The 18,318-nt window shown below is 45.2% G+C and overlaps 1 protein-coding gene across 3 annotated transcripts in view; it reads right to left on the bottom strand.

The window, feature by feature from the left end:
- Positions 1-6,068: 6,068 nt before the first annotated feature.
- The window catches only part of SEPSECS (Sep (O-phosphoserine) tRNA:Sec (selenocysteine) tRNA synthase), a 54,803-nt gene continuing 42,553 nt past the window's right edge, over positions 6,069-18,318 (bottom strand). Inside the window, exon 12 of one of the 3 annotated variants that reach the window (XM_043438506.1) lies at positions 6,069-6,331. In XM_043438506.1, coding sequence (XP_043294441.1) covers positions 6,158-6,331 — 174 coding nt within the window. In that variant the 3' untranslated portion in view covers positions 6,069-6,157. Of the gene's footprint in view, positions 6,332-17,204; positions 17,923-18,318 lie in introns of those variants that run through there. The other 2 variants (XM_043438503.1, XM_043438504.1) reach the window with 2 other exon arrangements.

The following is an 18,318-nucleotide window of genomic DNA, read 5'->3' as shown; positions in this document are numbered from 1 at the left end:
GGGTCCAGAAGGTCTCCTGGAGAAGGAAATGGCAACTCATTCTAGTATTCTTGCTTGGAGAATCTATGGACAGAGGAGCCTGGTGGGCAAAAAGTCAGACACCACTGAAGCAACTTAGCAAGCACGCCTATGCATCCCACTCCCATTCTAAGAGTTCCTTAGGCATTGATGGGAATGGGAGATGTTTCATTTTGCTTTATATTTATTCCCCCACCTCTTACCCCCATCTTCAGGAGCCAGCACCATGCTTAGCACATGATAGGTGCTTAATGGATATTTTTTGAACTAATAATAGTTGTTATTATATTGTCTACATGTATATATACATTATATGCTGTATATAGTGATATCTATTTTATCTATAACACATGTATGTTGTATGTTATGTAGATATATATGTTATATACATATTATATATACTAGTTATAGTGAGTATTCCTCTCCTCCATGTGCTTGCCTATTAACTCATTCCAGCTCCTGGGTTCCCTGAGGGTTACCCAAGGCCATGCCATTAGTATCAGAAAGACCTGGGGCTCCAGTGTTGGAGACTGACTGATTTTAGTGCATGCTAAGAAAAGAGGGTTGGCCATTTGAGCTCAGTAAATCCAAAAAGGCTCCTTGTAAGCGGTAGTCAATTCCCTGGTTATCTGAATGATAGGAAGAATGTTTTCTTGGTGAGAATGGACAGAGAAATACAAGGAAGAGTAGGGGGTCTGTGGGCAAAACCATTTCCCCCTTTCCTGTTCCTCACTCACTGGGCCTTAAGTTAGCAGACTTGAAACTGCTTTATTTGGTTCCAGGGAAAGACGGTTCCACCGAACATTATCCTGATATGCTGACTGTACGGGCATCAGCCTGCTGGAAAAAGCACCCCCGTCTCAGCATATCAGTCCTTTAGTAGGAGTTCACAGTTATCAAAGGGCATTACTTTTGCGTAGGCACTCGGTGAGTCGCAGAAATGCCATTCACTGTAGCTAAAGCGCTCCTTCGCTAGCCGCATAATTCCCCCTGCTGCCAGTCGGCGTGAAGTGTGTGTGCTGGGTCTCTCACTGCCATCTGGCAGCCTCTTGGAAATCGCAGCTCCCTCTGCAGCTCCCACCCTGCCCTCCATCAGCCCTGGGGTCCCGAGCCAAGACTGTCGGTAAAGCAAGATCAGGACGACGGACGCCTCCACGAGGACAGCGGTGACGTAGCTGCATCAGTTGCTTTCTGACGCTTCCATAGCTCTTCCCGGCTTTACCCCTGTGGCCGGCCAGTTGAGAACTGCAGAAGTCAACAAGCAGAAATTGTGTGTGCACATTTGGGAGGCTCATTCCTCACTTCTCCAGGCAGCGGCCTGAGAAGCTTCCAGCAGCTGCCACCGTTCCCCATGCTAGGCCCTGGGCAAGCCCCCTGGGGGGAGCTGACTCTGCCCAGGAAGGGACACTTAGCTCTGGGGACAAACAGGGGGCTCAGAGTGTGTTCTTCTCTGAGGCTACCGGAGTGGGTGTCTGGAGGCTCTCCCCTGAGTTTCCTGAGAAAGCCCAGAGGATTGCCCATTTTGTTGACAATTTGACTACACAGAGGTTCCCAAGGGGATCGTGGTGAGTGTGGTTGTGGGAAAGACACGTCAGGCAGGGCCCACACTCGCCTGACATCAGGGTGCAGACCAGTCCTCTAAATCCTCCAGATGGAAGGAGTCTGCCCAAACATCGGGAAGGGCGAGAGATTCCCTTTGTCTGCTTAACATCAGAACAATGGGCTTTGCTTCCGTGTGAGGGGGCACAGGGGAGGTTAGGATGCCAGACAGACTGTTATGCGCTTTTCTAAAATCCTCAATCCCCTTCCTCTATTCCACTCTAACACCTTTGACATGGGTAACATGCCCTGAGTGATGGCTTCCGAGTTTTGGTGTATAAAGGAATTTCCTGATGGCCGTGTCAAGACCTGTCTGATCTCCAGTGGTTCCAAGTTGCTCTGAGATGAACCCAGAACACTGCATTTTGAACAAGTACTATGCAAGGCTCTCTTGTAGGTGGTTCTCAGCTGTCATGTAAGAGATGTTGTTGCATATGCAGCCCCTTCCTCCCGCACTGACTCTGTCCTTGAAGGCTATGGCAGGGGTACCAACTGTGAGATGTTCTGCGCTTTCTTCTTTCCACTCCTTAGACACCATGTCTGCTCCTGGGACACACCCAGTGCGTGGAATCACTCCCCCTACTTTCCTTGTATTCTCCTTCCTACTGCACGGCTTGTGTCTCTCCGAAAGCAGGTGCCCCGCTCACCAGGTCACACACCAGGTCTCCACATGGGCAGTGGTAGAAATGATGCTCTATTCCCCTTCATGTCTGAGGGTGCCTAGCATGGTGATGAGCTTGTTAAATATTCTTGAGCAACTGCATTACCTATGCATCAAGTACCTACTTTGCTTCAGACCCTGTTGTTGTTCAGTCACTAAGGCATGTCCAGCTCTTTGTGACTCCATGGACTGCAGTATGTCAGGCTTCACTGTCCTTCACTGTCTCCCAGAGTTTGCTCAAACTCATGTCCATTGAGTCGATGTGCCATCTAACCATCTCATCCTCTGTTTCCCCTTCTCCTCTTCCCCTCAATCTTTCCCAGCATCAGGGTCTTTTCCAGTGAGCCAGCTCTTGGCATCAGGTAGCCAAAGTATTGGAGCTTCAACTTCAGCTTTGGTCCTTCCAGTGAATATTCAGGGTTGATCTCCTTTAGGATTGACTGGTTTTGATCTCCTTGCTGTCCAAAGCACTCTCAAGAGTCTTCTCCAACACCACAGTTTGAAAGCATCAACTCTTCGGCACTCAGCCTTCTTTATGGTCCAACTGTCACATCCAAACATGACTACTGAAAAAAATCATAGCTTTGACTATATGGACCTTTGTCGACAAAGTGATATGTCTCCTTTTTATGCTGTCTAGGTTTGCCAACAAAGTTCTATAAGGTCAAAGCTATGGTTTTTCAAGTTGTCACAAATGGATGTGAGAGTTGGACCATAAAAAAGGCTGAGTGTTGAAGAATTGATGCTTTTGAACTATGGTATTGGAGAATACTCTTGAGAGTCCCTTGGACTGCAAGGCAATCCAACCAATCAATCCTAAGGGAAATCAGTCCTGAATATTCACTGGAAGGACCAATGTTGAAGCTGAAGCTCCAATACTTTGGCCACTTGATGTGAAGAGCCAACTTATTGGAAAAGACCCTGATGCTGGGAAAGATTGAAGGCAGGAGGAGAAGGGGACAACAGAGGATGAGACGGTTGGATGGCATCATCGACTCAATGGATATGAGTTTGAGCAAGCTCCAGAAGATGGTGAAGGACAGGGAAGGCTGGCATGATACAGTCCATGGGGTTGCAAAGAGTCGGACATGACTGAGCAACTGAACAACTAGATTTTCATGGCTTTTCTTCCAAGGAGAAAGTGTCTTGTTATTTCATGGCTGCAGTCACCATCCACAGTGATTTTGGAGCCCAAGAAAATAAAATCTGTCACTGCTTCCACTTTTTCCCCATCTATTTGCCATGAAGTGATGGGACCAAATGCCATCATCTTAGTTTTTTGAATGTTGAGTTTTAGGCCAGATTTTTCACTCTCCTCTTTCACCCTCATCAAGAGGCTCTTTAGTTCATCTTCGCTTTAGCTGCTGATGAGAAGAAAGAAGATAAAAAATGATTTTTAACCCAAATTGATAAAAGGTGCTAAAAGTATAAAGCATCAAACCTATTAGACCAGCAAAGTCTGAAAAAAGGAAAACCTTCAGCTTTGCAGAGGTGAGGGGAAGCCCTGACAGTATCGGTAGGACTGTAAGTTGGTATGACCGTTCTAGAAGGCAGTCTGGTCCTGTGTGACTAACATCAAAATCTCTATTCCCTTTATTCCAAAATTCAAGTTCTAGGAACTTTTCCTAAGGATACAATAGAGGACACAAAACTGTTCATTCAGGTTTGTCCCCAGACATCTTGAGAACCCACCATACACAGGGTGTGGAGCTAGGCCCTGGTCAGAGTGTAATGTCAGAGTGTGCTCAGGTCCAACGAGAGTCACTTCAGCAGGGTTTACCAAAGCAAGAGGCCAACAGCAACACAAAGGCCATCCAGGAATGGCTGAGGGTACATTTTGCTTCAGCCACATAACAGAATTCTAGGCCACCCTTTAAAATGTTGCTGTGTATCTGTGGTCACTGGGGGAGGCTCTCGGTGACACCACTGAGTGAAGAAAAGCAAATTGGGAAACAGAAAGTCTCTTGAGTTGAGTGACACATAAATGTCTACCCAAGTGTACACATAGAAAGAAGTATCAAAACCTTCACTGTCAAATGTCAGAGTGTTCAAAGGATTTGTTTCTGGTCAATGCCTTCTTCTTTCTACATTTCTGTATTTACATTTTCTACAAGAGCATGTACAGAGAATGCAAATATTATCTTTGTAAACAGAACAAGTGAATGAATACACAAACGAGGAAAAAGCAAAATTTTATCAAAGTTCAACAAGTAACTAACTTCCCAGGAAAAGGAAAGAGCTTCCGCAGAAGGCTGGGCACCCCATCACACTTCCCCCAGGAGGCTCTGAACTCCTGGGGGGAGGGGCGGGGGCCAGCATGGGGTAGGAGACCAGTGACCAGTCTGTGTGGCCGCTGCCCTCCTGCTGGTCCTGACGTGAAACACTCTCCCCTGAAAAGCCCCAGGTGTCTCCTCTAATCCAACAACTGTTGGCCTCCGTGACCTTCCCAGGCCTCTACCAGCTCAAAAGCTGAAGCTGCCGTCAGACCACAAGTGAAATCAATCCAGGCCCAACATCAGGCTGGGAGCTGGCTGGCCCTGGGTCATTGTTTCTTATCTGCCGAGGCTCTGTTGAACTGGCTAACTGACACGGCACAGCTGAAGCTGTTAAATCTTCCCCAGCAACGCATGTGCTGTCAGGATTATTCACAGTAGCTTGCGTCCCCTGCCCAAGACCCCTTTTCCCCAAAGATACCCTTCCAAGCTTGACTCATGGCTAATAAACTCATACCCAAATTGATCTCACAGCTGTGCTTCACGGCCATGCCAGCCCCCTGATCGGAGCCAAGCTATTTGGACCTGCGATAAATAGGGGTGATTTTTCATTGGGGGCTTGTCATTGGTTTCAGAAACTATTCTCATTCAGCAAAGGCTTTTTTTTTTTTTCCAATTTTTTTAAACATAACTTTTTCAGAGCAATTTTAGGTTTACCACAAAATTGAGAGGAAGGTGAAGAGATTCCCTACATACCCCTGGCCCCTCGTACGCATAGCCTCCCCCATGAGCAACATCATTTATTAGAATGGTCCACTTTTTACCAAGGATAAGCCTACATTTACATTATAATCACCCAAAGTCCATAGTTTACTTAAGGGTTCACTCTTGATGTTGTATATTCTATGGGTTTGGACAAATGTATAATGACACGTCTTCATCATTATAATATCATAGATAGTATTTTTCATTGTCCTGAAAATCCTTAGTGCCCTGCTTATTCATCTTCTCTCAACAGACCACCAGTTTCCCCAGTGGCTCAGATGGTAAAGAATTCGCCTGCAAAGCAGGAGACCTGGGTTCAATCCCTGGGTCAGGAAGATCCCCTGGAGAAGGGCATGGCAACCCACTCCAGTATTCTTGCCTGGAGAAGTCCATGGACAGAGGAGCCTGGCAGGCTACAGCCCCTGGGGTCGCAAAGAGTTGGACATGACTGCGTGACTAACACTTTCACTTTCAACCCTCCACCATCCTTGGCAATCCCTGTTCTTTTTGTGTCCATAGTTCAGTGGAGACAGTAACATATCTTGGCAACATCATATCATGAATTTGGAAAGCTGGCTTTTTCCTACCACCAGATAATACTAGCCAACAATGCTCCCTCTCTCTAACATAGTTCGGTTGTTTCATGGCAGTATGATTTGCTCATGAGGAAGAAAAGAGGAGAGTGAACGTCTCTCTCCCCACAGCTTACTTCCACCAGTTGATGGAACTTCCTCCCATCAGCTGATGCACAACTCAAATAACATGGCCCGGATGTGAGAGGGGCTGGATATCAAACCTCACTGATCATCCACTTCGTACGAGGCTGTTGTGGAGAGAGAGGAGGGCTGGTTGTTTGGAACGAGGTATCTAGAGGTCCATGATGACAAGAGCTACAAACCACTTAAGGCCAGCAGTGATGCAAGTAGCCACGGTGGTTATGGTAACAGCAGTGGGAGAAGACGGGTCCTGGCACCTTCAAACACAGCCCGCAGAACACGGAGGAGGCTACTGTGAGGCAGAGTGTGCGCCCAGAGTCCACAAGCACCTGGTGATGACTTGCAGCCCTGATAAGAATCTGAAAAACAACCATCAAGCACTTACCGTGAGTCAAATACTATCATATTTTGTCTCATTTAACTCTCTAAGCCGTAAAAGATGGTTACTATTTTCTCCCATTTTATAGCTGAGAAAACAGCCTCAAAGAGTTTCAGAAACTTCCTCAAAGACTCCCCCCTCCAAAGGTATCAGTAAAATTGAGTTTCAAACATAGGTCTCCCTGGTGTTGAACCCCAAGCTCTTGGCACCTTCATGGTTCAGAAACACCTGAGAAGATTGTAAGAAATTCCAGGAATCCAAGCCAATCCTTAAAGATTTGAATCAGTTGGCCTGGAGTAGGTCCTAGACCCTGATACTTACTCCTAATGGGCAGCCAGGACAAAGAACCATTGCCTGAGATCATGGAGATGTCCTTCCTGTCTCTGTAAAGCACTTTTAGCCACTTGTACAAAACCACGTGGCCCCAGTCTCCCCAATTTCCAGCAACTCAGGGCAACCCTCCGCTTGACTAAACATCACCATATGGGTCACAAGATCCAGTCAACCCATGAGGGATAGAACAGCCATCTGACCTAAAGGCTGCCCGCGAGGGGTGGGAGGGATGAGCAGGATGAGAAACAGAGAATGCGCCTTCCTTTTCCAATGTGGCCTTTCATTTCTATTACTTTATGCGACTGTGAAGTACGAAAAGTGGTTGCAATGGGAAGAACTCAGGGATGTTAGCTCCTGGCTTGTCACAGCCATGATACATGCCTGTTCCACTTCACTTACAAGCGTAAATGTCCCTGTGATGTGCAGGGAACAGCATGTACAGTTGGGCCCGCCACACACAAACCACAGAGCGAGCCCTAAGCCCGCACTCCAGGTCTGGGGCTATTTGGTTTTTGAGAGGTTGGGGCAGTAGGGGTGGAGGGGGTGGTTGGGGCTTGTTTGCTTCTTTTCCAGGGTTGGCCAAATGTCATCACTCAGGATTTCCTTTCCAAACATTCTTCTTGCTTAAAAAAACAAAAGAAAAAAAAATGCCTGAACTGCAATTTTGCCTTTATGGCCTCTCCCATGAGATCAGCTTTTATTTCAAAAGTAAAACCCTAGCACAAAGGGTAAGGAAGCTTGCAAACCTTTTGAGAATGGCTATATAGCATGGGCTTTCATTAAAATACTTCTGCAACTCCTGTTATCAGGAAAATGCCTTTTGCTCTTGTGCTAAAAAGTCTCTAGCTTGCTTCTGATTTTATGATCCTGTGATTCTCTTATTTCTACCACAGTGCCTGGCTCACAGTTTGTATTAGGCAAAAAAAAAAAAAAGCAATATTGATGCTAATTGGCCAACTGGATTCATTCCTTCTTCAACAGCAAGATACTGTTGTGCATGTTGGTTGCTCAGTTGTTTCTGACTCTTTGCAGCCCAATGGACTGTAGCCCATCAGGCTCCTCTGCCCATGGAATTCTCCAAGGAAGAATACTGGAGTGGATTGCCATTTTCTTCTCCAGGGATCTTTCCGACCCAGGGATCAAACCCACATCTCTTATGTCCTGCATCTCTTGCATCTCCTGCATTGGCAGGCAGTTTCTTTACCACTAGTGCCACCTGGAAGGATGCTATTGAGGACAAACTATTTCTTCAACATATGAAAATACGATATTTTGTTCTCAGTCAAAGCCAGCTGGAGAACGAGAGGCAGGGGATAGAAGTCTTTTCATGAAAACCCCAATCCTTCCTTTAGTTTCAGACTCCTCCCCACCTTTTCTCTACTAATAAACCACATTTTTTGTTGTTCTCCTTTCTCTGGGAATAATTCTACAGGCATTTCCTTCTCTCCCCAGAGCCCAGCTGTCCCAAGTTGCAGCTGGTCTGGGCGGTGTCTGGGTGGAACACCCATTGGGCCTCCAGGGCAATGCCCGGGACCTGCTGAGCACTGAGAAGGCTCCCTCCTATAGGAGGTGTCCTTGAACCTGGCCGAGCTGACTCTCAAATGACTCACGGCAGCTGCAGAGATATATCTGCTGTCACTTGAGGATCTCAAAGCATGTCCCACCATAATTTTCCCTTCATCTCATCGAGATGTGAAGGTTACGATAAGGCGGAGGAAGAAAATAAGACTCAAACCAGGCAGATCTGGCTTTCTGTCTTGTCCTTGCCACTTACTTTGTGACATTTTTCTGAATTTCAGTATCCACCTCTGTGGTGCTAGTGGTTTAGTTGCTCAATTGTGTCCCACTCTTTGCAGTCCCGTGGACTGTAACCCACCAGGCTCTTCTGTCCACAGAAATCTCCAGGTGAGAATGCTGGAGTGGGTAGCCATTCCCTTCTCCCAGGGGATCTTCCTGACCCAGGGATCGAACCTGCGTCTCTTGCCTCTCCTGAATTGCAGGCACATTCTTTACCGTCTGAGCCACCAGAGAAGCCAGTATGTTCATATAATATATGACATATATAATACATGTGATATATATTCATTCCTATGTTTGCTATTCCTTGAACCATTCAGTGATAGTCTTGGGGCCAGTGGCCTACTGTCTTCCAGGCGGTCTGAGGGAGGAGGGGGTGATAAGGTGGGAGAATTTGGAAGACGTTTAGCCACAAGTTTCTGTTGCACTGGTTCATACTCCCCAAACCTCAGCAATTCCACGGCTTTGGGGACCCTCCAGGAACTTCTCTTTGTAGGTTGTCCTGAATTTGATGCTGATTCCTGTAAAAATAGGTTGATCTCAAAACCACCTCTTCCAAGATGTCAGTGTTCAAAAGAGTCCATTGACATTCCCACCAGCTCATCTATAAATGGTCTTGCTTATCTGGGGACTGGCAAGACCTCCAGGGCAGACCCTCCTCTGGTATAGACACTCAATCCCCTGTGCCTGGGCATACCTAAACTGGGTATAGCCACTCAGTTCTTCCCAGATCTGCTGGTGCAATGGTTGGCAGCTCATAGATCTCTCAGGAGATGGTTGGGACGTGGTCAGCACTGATCACTGAAATTGATGCCCAGGGCAGCACAAAGGCCTCCTCCCTCCTCAACTTCTCAGATCCCAGCCACCGTCCCTATTGTCTGTACTATGCTCTTGTTGCCTGGTATCTCTCGGTGGAATCTTCATGATCCAAGATGATTGCTTGAGCTCCAGTCATCACATCTGTGCTCTACTTTCTTCCCAGGGCCCTCCCCAGTCAGAGTGGCTGTTACTGAGTGCATGCCTTATTGATATGTGTGATGGTTTTAAACATGTCCACAGATTCTATGACACTCCTAGTTAGAAAAAGAGAGATCTGTGTCCCCTTCTTCTATATCTGGGCCCCAGTATTTGTAACTCATCTGTAACCAGTAAGATGCCATAGAAAAGAGGCAGCACAACTCAGATCAGAAAGTTCATGCAGTTTCCTGCTGGTACCTTAGGAGGTCTCACGCTCCAGAAGCACCATGCCAAGACTCACAGCACTGATATACAAGACTACTGGACAGGAATCAGATGGTCCAATGCCAGCTGAATCCCTGTCTCTCTCTAGCCTATCGGGTGTGGGTTCTGGAGGCTAAGTGCTAGGATTCATGTGCCACTTGCCACTCACTGGCCATGTGTCCTCACACAGGCCGCTGTACAGTGGGAATATTAATAGTCCCTACCTCATAGAATTGACATGAAAGTTAAATTGGCTAAAAAACATGACAGTTCTAGAACCTTGTCTCACTCAATGTGACTTTTTCTTTATTTAATATCACTGATTATTTCCTGGATTTATTGTGGGTTTCCTCCTTTGTGGTTCTCCCTCCACTGCACTGTGAGTATACAAAGTGGGCACCACATGTACCATCCTCACTGCTGTTGCCACTACCTGAAGGAGTAGCATACAGCAGAATCTTGTATCAGTTTAGACTGCGTGTTAACAAATGAACTCAAGATAACAGCAGTTTTAAAAGGCCGCAGTTTTTCTACCTCTGATGAAAATTGTCTGCAGGGAACATCCCTGCAGGAAAAATCCCTGCAGCCTAGGGAACGTTTTATGGCGCTCTCATCATCAGAGGCTCAAATTCCTGCTACCTAGATTCTCCACTAGGCTTAGTGTGCCTACTTCATGGTCCAAATTGGTTGCTTAAGCTCCAGCCATCACGTCTAAATTCTATATTAGGAACAAGAAAGCACAGATACGTGTAGTACTTCTTTTTTAAGGAAACTTTTCGGCAACCCCACACAATAACTCAGCTTACATCATCTCATTGGCCTAACCTTCCTGGGTGGTTACACCTAACTCCAAGGTGGCCTGGGAAATTTAATCCATTGGGAGGATGCCATTATTTCCAGTTAAAGTCAGGGTTCTAGAGGAGAAATGGAAATATTAAGAAGAAATTAGCAAGGTTCAGTAAATCTCAGTCAGACAGGGACCTCTGCCCTTTCTGACTGTGCCCTGGGGAGTCCCACTGAACTGAGAGGCCAGTTGAGCTGTAATTTGTGCCAGCTCTGCCTACATAAGGCTGTGACCACTGCCTGATTGAGTGGGAGTCAGGAGCTAGGAGGCTGGTTCAGGAGTGAGGGATGCGCCAGGCAGAGGTAGCCCTTCTTCAGTCCCTGGCATCCTGATCCTTCCCATATCCCCATCACTGCAGAGCAGCTCCTGGGCCTCAAAGGGCTGACCGGTTAACAATGAGGCGATTGGATGGGTCAGCCAAAGACAGAGCTGACCATCCTTGTTTACACCTGCCAGGGTTTCATCTGCTTCATTACCAATGGTTCTCACCATTCATCACCACAGGATACAAAAGGTCACCCTGCACACGGTCAGTGTGAGTGCCAGCAGTCCTCTGGGTAGGGGCAGAGATTCCCGCTGACGAACAGGGAACTTCAGGTGCCAAAGGGCAGACACCCGATTCAGTCTCTTGGGTACCAAGAGGCCTGTTCTGACCTTCATATCCATCCTGCCTGCCTCAAGGGAGCAGCATCATCTGAGAAGGTTGGTCTGTGGAGGATTCTGGAAGCAGATGCCAAGTCACAAGCTTCTACTTCTGAACAAGGAGAGCAGGGAGCCAGATCTGAGCAAATCTAGGCCAGGTTGGCACATGCTGAGTGGACAGACTTGGGGTTTTTTCCTGGATTCAGCTCCTTAGCTGCTTTCTGCGCTTGCAGATGTCTTCTGCTCACCACGCTCCCAGCCTCCCGTGGTGATGCCTGAGCCCCACAGACCATGACCCCGGGTCTGGGGCTGAATACTCATGATGCCTGGAGCAAAGGGTTTCTGAAGATCTCAGTCTCTTTAGTGCTCAGGAATAAAAGGGGCATATTTGGCTAATAGACACTTCCCTCCCGCCCCCGCCACCATTAGCGTCAACACTGACCCCTTCAGAATCCAAGCTTGAGGGGGGGCACCTGTGAGGGACAGAACAGGGAGACCACTTGCTCTGGAAGATTATTGACCCTTGGCTAAGCACGATGCTATACCTTTGACACCTATCATCCTATTTCATCTTCTCCTCCATCCTATGAGACAGAGATCATTGTTATTATTCCCATTTTACAGATGAAAAAACTGAGGCCTGAGAACAGAAGATCCTTATCCTGATTTTGTTAGCAGGCCAAACATGCAGCCTGTTCATTTCATTTGGGCCTTTCCTGTCACTACAACTTATTATTTTTTAAAGGCTTCGTTGTTGTTGTTCAGTTGCCGAATCATGTCCGACTCTTTGCAACCCCGTGGACACCAGCCTTCTCTGTCCCTCACCATCTCCCAAAGTTTGCCCAAGTTCATGTCCATTGCATCAGTGATGCCATACACCCGTCTCATCCTCTGACACCCTCTTCTCCTTCTGTCCTTGATCTTTCCCAGCGTCAGGGACTTTTCCAGTGAGTCGGCTGTTGGCATCAGATGACCAAAATACTGGAACTTCCACTTCAGTATCAGTCTTTCCAGTGAATATTCAGAGTTAATCTCCCTTAACATAGACTGGCTTGATCTCCTTGCTATCCAAGGGACTTTCAGGAGTCTTCTCCAGCACCACAGTTCAAAGGCATCAATTATTTGGCGTTCTGCCTTCTTTAAAGTCCAACTCTTACAACCGTACGTGACCACTGGGAAGGCCATAGCCTTGACTATACGGACCTTTGTCGGCAGAGTAATGTCTCTGCTTTTCAGACACCTAAACACTATCTATGTTTGTCTGAGGCTTACCTTTAAAGGCTTACCTTTGGCTTAAAACAAGTACTTCTGTCCTGTGGGTATATCTGGATTTCCCTTCAATTCACAATTTTTCATTAGGACCAGGTGAAGAAAAGTCTGAGGTTGTTTGAGAGGCAGTAGAATCCCCTATCGGTATATTTCAGGAGGACAAATGATCCCCTAGAATTTAGCATCAACGAATCATGACACCTCCCATCCGCTGAGGGCTACCTATGTAAGAGATTTGCTAAACACTTTACAATTATTGCATTTCATCCTCCAGTCCCTATGGGTAGAAAACACTATGACTTTTCCAATCCTGTCATTGAGGGCACTTAGGCTTATTTAGGTAATCCGCCCCAAATTGTATGCTTAATAAATGGCAGAACCAGCTCTAAAAGAAGGTCAGTGCACCATGGCCCATGAGCAAAAACACAACCAGCCTCCTATTTTTGTGTGGCCATGAGCTAAGAATAGTTTTTACACTTTTAAGTGATTGAAAAACAAAGTCAAAAGAAGACGAATATTTCACAACTCATAAAATGATATGAAATTCAAATTTCAGTGTCCATAAATAAAGTGTTAATGGAACCCAGCCATGCCCATTCATTTACATATTGTCTGCCGCAGTTTTTGAGTTGTTGCAATGGAGGCCGTATGGCTCCCAAAGCCTAAAATATTTACTACCTGGCCCTTTTCAGGGCAAGTTTGCCTATCCCTGCTCTAAAGCATAGGATCTCAACCCTTGTTCTAAGTTTCCAAGAAAACTGCAAGGCGGGCGTCAGAGTCCTGAGTGCCTAGGTTTCTAGACCCTCCTACCCCTTGGAAGGAGGGCAGACAAGTCATCTAAATCACCAAACCTCTCTGGGGCTTAATTGCAAAATACACATCATCATCATCATGCCCGGTCCTGCTCCCAGGACTGACAGAAGATAAAAACAAGATAATGTATGTGAAACTATTTTGTAATCTGGAAAGCATTCTATAGAAATGGGAAGGATTACTGCATTATTTGACTCAGAGAAAGGAGGCTGGTATGAGGAAAATAAGCCAGTTTGGGGGAGGGGGAGTTCTGCTTGGCTTTTGCATGATTTATTAATGAAACAGACCAAACCTGCTAGAAATGGCCTTTGGCGTAAACCCTGTGGCCCTTGCCCATCAAACTGTTCCTTTAGCCCTGCCGAGAAGAATCATCCATCAAGCATTTCTATCTGGGGCCAGTGCTTTTGCCCCAGAAAAGCGGGCTACCTGGTCTTCCCAGATTCAGCCACTTCCCAAGGAGTGGGCTTACCGCCCACCCAGGGAATCTCAAAGTGCTCCGAAAGCTTCTCTGCTCCCCACATACACCCAGTTCTTTCTGCTCACTGATTTGCAAAAGATCTCAGAGATTCGTTTCTATCTTTATTCTGAACTCAACATTTGTTTAAATATTTATTTCTGGAATAGACTGCCATTAAACCTTCTTGGTTATTGCTATAGTGTGAACAAGTTATTTGATCATTGGACCAATGAATATTTACTAAGGTTCTCCAACATGCAGAGGGAGGAACATGGTAAGTAGATCGATGACCCCCAGGAAAGAGGAAATTTGAAGGACCAGCAGAGAATGCCAGGAGGGTGAAATTGAAGCTGGTGCCATCACCACTGTACTGAACCATGCCCACTTTTCAAGGTGTCTAAGAGAGAGAAAGGAGGAGACGAAGGTACAGTAAGAGTCCCAGAGGTATGGAATTGCTTTGTGACAGACAAGGGCAAGGGTGTGAGGCACGTCTTGAGTGGGCAGGGATATTTGGAGCCTGATAATTCCAGGGCGGGGCCCACTGCTGCAATGAACCCCCACTCACCAGGAATCTGTTGTCCTGGGGGCTCTCAACACAAAAGCTGATCTGGAATCTCATAGCAGCCCTGCTCGCCTATACCCCTACCCATCGAAGAGTCCCTGCTGGCACCGTGGATGCATGATGCTCAGTTGATCTTTTTAAAGTAAGAGGCAAACAAAACTGTGTGCGGAATTGGATGTTTATTTCCACCATCTGCGTGGCAATACAAGTTCAAGTTATAATGGCATCCGCACTCTATCAGTATTAGGGAACCATTTAAACATCCACAGCCATTTACTGATTATAAACACACACTAAAAAAAAGCGGCAAGTGGCATGTGGCCCCGCACCTGCTGCCTTTGTGTGTGTGTCAATTTCATGCCTAGGAAGCACTGGGCTCCATGGGGATGGCTATATAAGCAGTTTGCTTGGTTGTGGGTTTGCTTTTTTTCTTTTTTTTCCTGGGGAACAGCATAAACCAAGTTGGCCCCAAAATGCATTTATTGCAAATAGATGGGAATAAATGGAAAATAGACAATGATCATAAATGCAAACAAAATAACTGAATTTCCTAATGTTAAAAGGTCCATTTGCTTATAATTAGTAGATTAAAACTAATGAGTATTTTTACTGGCTTTCAAGAAAAGTTGCAGGGGTCACTGTGCAAAACAAAAAGGCTCCTATCTCCCACCTGCCTCCACCCTCACCCCAGAAGGTTTGAGTCACCAGGTGATGGCAAATAGGGCATAAAGTGAACATGGTGAGACTGGGCATGGGGAATTGAAGGCACAAAAAGAAACTGATGCATTTTACAGGGGAACTAAAGGAAGTTTACCCAAAAGCTGTCAAAATGTTTTCTGGATCAACTTTTTATCTTATGAAGAGTTTTATCTCCTTGAGACCTGTCCATGCCCTGTTGTAGTTGGTAGGGGGCTCCTGCCTCAGTCCTGACCTTAATTAGCTGGTATGACTTTGGGCAGTCAGCCCTGCTCAGAACCTGTTTTCTTACTGGGGGAAGACTTCAAGGGGGAGTTTCATTTCCAGATTAACTTCTCCAAGGAGAGGTTTTGCTTCTGTTTTATTCTGTTCTGTTGGGTTTTTGGACTTTTTTTTTTTTTTTTTTTGGCAGCTTTCTAACTGAAAGTACTTTCTGCCTTTATGGTGTATAAGACCAATTTACTGCCTGTGAGCAAATCTTTTGGAGGCGAGAGTGTGGAAAATCACTCTCTCAGCTTTCTATCTGGTCAAAAGCTCCAAATGCTTTCTAAAAGTTTCCGTCTCTCTAAAGTGGTCCGTGAGATACATCAGGCATTCTTCCCACTGAGTATCACATTCAGCTCTTCCGATTTATCCCAGAGGGGGTCCCTGTCTGCATCCCTTCTCCTCTGAAAACTGGTTTTGAGATGGCACTCACCCTTCCACTGCTCATTAAACCTGGCTGGCTGGAGCCCCAAACAATGGTTCAATTAGCCTTCAATGCATTTATTTAGAATAAGGGTTCCCTTTATGTATCTGAAATGATTACCCCCATTGCCTTATAGGCCTAGTCTAATTTGAGGTTCTAATTCGCAGCCTTATGTTAAGGAAGTTGGCATTGAAATTGGAAAGTTATACATGACTATGGACTGAAGTTCATTTCTTATGATAACCAGTGAAAATTTGGAACAGGTGAAATGTGAATTTCTCCAGTATCCTGGAAGACATTTAGGAGCCCATTTGGAGTACGAACACCCTTCATAAATCCAGTATTACTAATCCATGGGAAAGTCATTAGAAAAATACCATCTCAAGCCTTGTGAATCTCTTTTCTCTGCACTTGTCTAATTTTCTCTGGTTACTCAAGCCATCTGTTTCTCACCTCTTCTCCCTTTTCCACTAAAATCTACCCTTAGGGGATCTTATTTGGATCAGGACTCAAATGTAAAAAAGGAAAGTAATTAGAGAAATGAACAATGATAGCATATTTGATGATATCAAGATATCATTAATTGGGGTTGATAATAGTATCGTGATTTTTTAAAAAATGAGTCCTTTAGTTGTTGTTCAGTTACTCAGTCCTGTCCGACTCTTTACTAACCCCATGGACTGCAGCACACTAGGCTTCCCTATCCTTCACTAGCTCCTGGAGTGTGCTTAAACTCACGTCCATGGAGTCAATGATGCCATCCAACCATCTTATCCTCTGTTGTCCCCTTCTCCTCCTAGGAGAAAGGAAGATTCCTCAGTTATGAGATTCATATTGAAATGTGAGCTACACCTTAAAATGCATATTTGCTTTAAGGTAAGAGGGTGGTGCAGGTGAGACAAAATAGGGTTTGATAAGTGTCAAAGGTGGACCTCATTGTATGGTTCTCTCTACTTTAATATATGTTTGAAATTTTCCATAATAAAAAAAAATTTTTTTAATAAACCACTCTCAGAGAAACATCTGATAAACTCATCCAAACTAAGACGTTGTTGCTAAGGGTAAATAGCAGTTATCTATTTCCTGATGTAGCTATTAATACATTTTAACAGGATTAAAAAAAAGTCTTAAGACAAATAAATAAAACCAACAGTAGCAAATAAGGTGGGAGCAAAGGAGAGAGGAGGGAGGGAGGGGGCCATGAGGAAAATGGCCACTTAAACAAGAGCTTTGAATACAGTTCATCTTAATTTTCATTTTTTCATCTGATCTAATAGGATTTAATCAAGATCAGGCCTCTAAACCCAGCTGCATTTTTTAAAATTGAAGTATAGTTGATTTACAGTCTTGTGTTAGTTTCAGCAATTCAGATATGTGTGTGTGTGTATATATATATATATATATATATATATTAGATTATTTTTCCTATACTCAAAATATTGACTATAGTTTCCTGTGCCATATAGTAGGTCCTTGTTTGTTTCTATAGTAGTGTGTTTATGTTAATCCCAAACTCCTAATTTATCTCCATCCCTTTCCCCTTTGATAACTGTTAGGTTTGCTTTCTGTGTCTAACAGAGCTACATTTTAAAAGACTTGTTTCTGGTGCTACTTTATTGAAATCTCTTTTTTGTTGTTGTTAACTGCCAGGTAATAATAGCTACTATCAAAGCACTTGCTGTTTATCAGACTCCTTGCTAGGTACTTCACACACATGATTACATTTGATCTTTATTTCAGCTTTCTTAGATATCATCACCCCAATTTTACAGACGAGTCAAAAGTAACTTGTGCAATATCACTCAGACACGTAGAAGTCTGGTCTCTTAATTATGTCATGGTCACCACAGCACCTTGGTCATTACAGAACTCCTCCTAAAGGTTCAGGGGATGACTTACTTTTCTCACAGTGTATGGACCACTTGTCAGAGGTATGCTAAACCACTGTCTTGCCCCAGGTTTAAAACAGTAATTAGTACTTTAAATTACAAAAGAGCAGACAACTGAGGTGTGAGCTAACCTTGAAGGAGTGAACAAGGCCACGGGCACGGGTTCAACCCCTGGTCAGGGAACTAAGACAGCATGAGCCTCAAGGAGCGGCCAGGAAAAACAGAAAGGAATGAACACCAGGGAGGTCGTCAGCTAAGCACACTGCCGCAGCCAGGTAGCAAAGTCTTCTCTTGATGGGAAGACTGGAGCAGGACCTCTTTGGATCTGCCATAACCAAGTAGGATTTTTGGAGCTCTGTCCTAGAAGCAATAGAAAACCACTGAATAGACTCAATCAGACATGATAGGATTTCATTCATAGTTAAAATATATTTAATAATGCCTACTGAATCACTCATACAACAAATACACTGTCTCATGTGCCAGGTGCCATTTAGGTTACTTGGGTATATGTGAGGGGACAAAGACCCTGCCCTGAAGTAGCTTATGTTCTAGCCAGAGGGATAGAGATAAACAACTGTACATAATAAACAGTTAAATTACATAATATGTTGTATCTTTGCTCTTCAGTGTGGTGCCTGGGCCAGTATCACAGGCCGGTATCTGTTATCGCCTGTGGGTTTGCTACAAATGCCGGCCTCACCCCAGGTCTACTGAATTCAAATTTGCATTTTAACAAGAAGCCCATTTTTAAGC

Source organism: Cervus canadensis, chromosome 19 (genome assembly GCF_019320065.1).
Source record: "Cervus canadensis isolate Bull #8, Minnesota chromosome 19, ASM1932006v1, whole genome shotgun sequence".
Taxonomy (NCBI): domain Eukaryota; kingdom Metazoa; phylum Chordata; class Mammalia; order Artiodactyla; family Cervidae; genus Cervus; species Cervus canadensis.
Note: the sequence above shows the minus strand (reverse complement) of the source record. Positions and strands in the feature narration are given on the sequence as shown.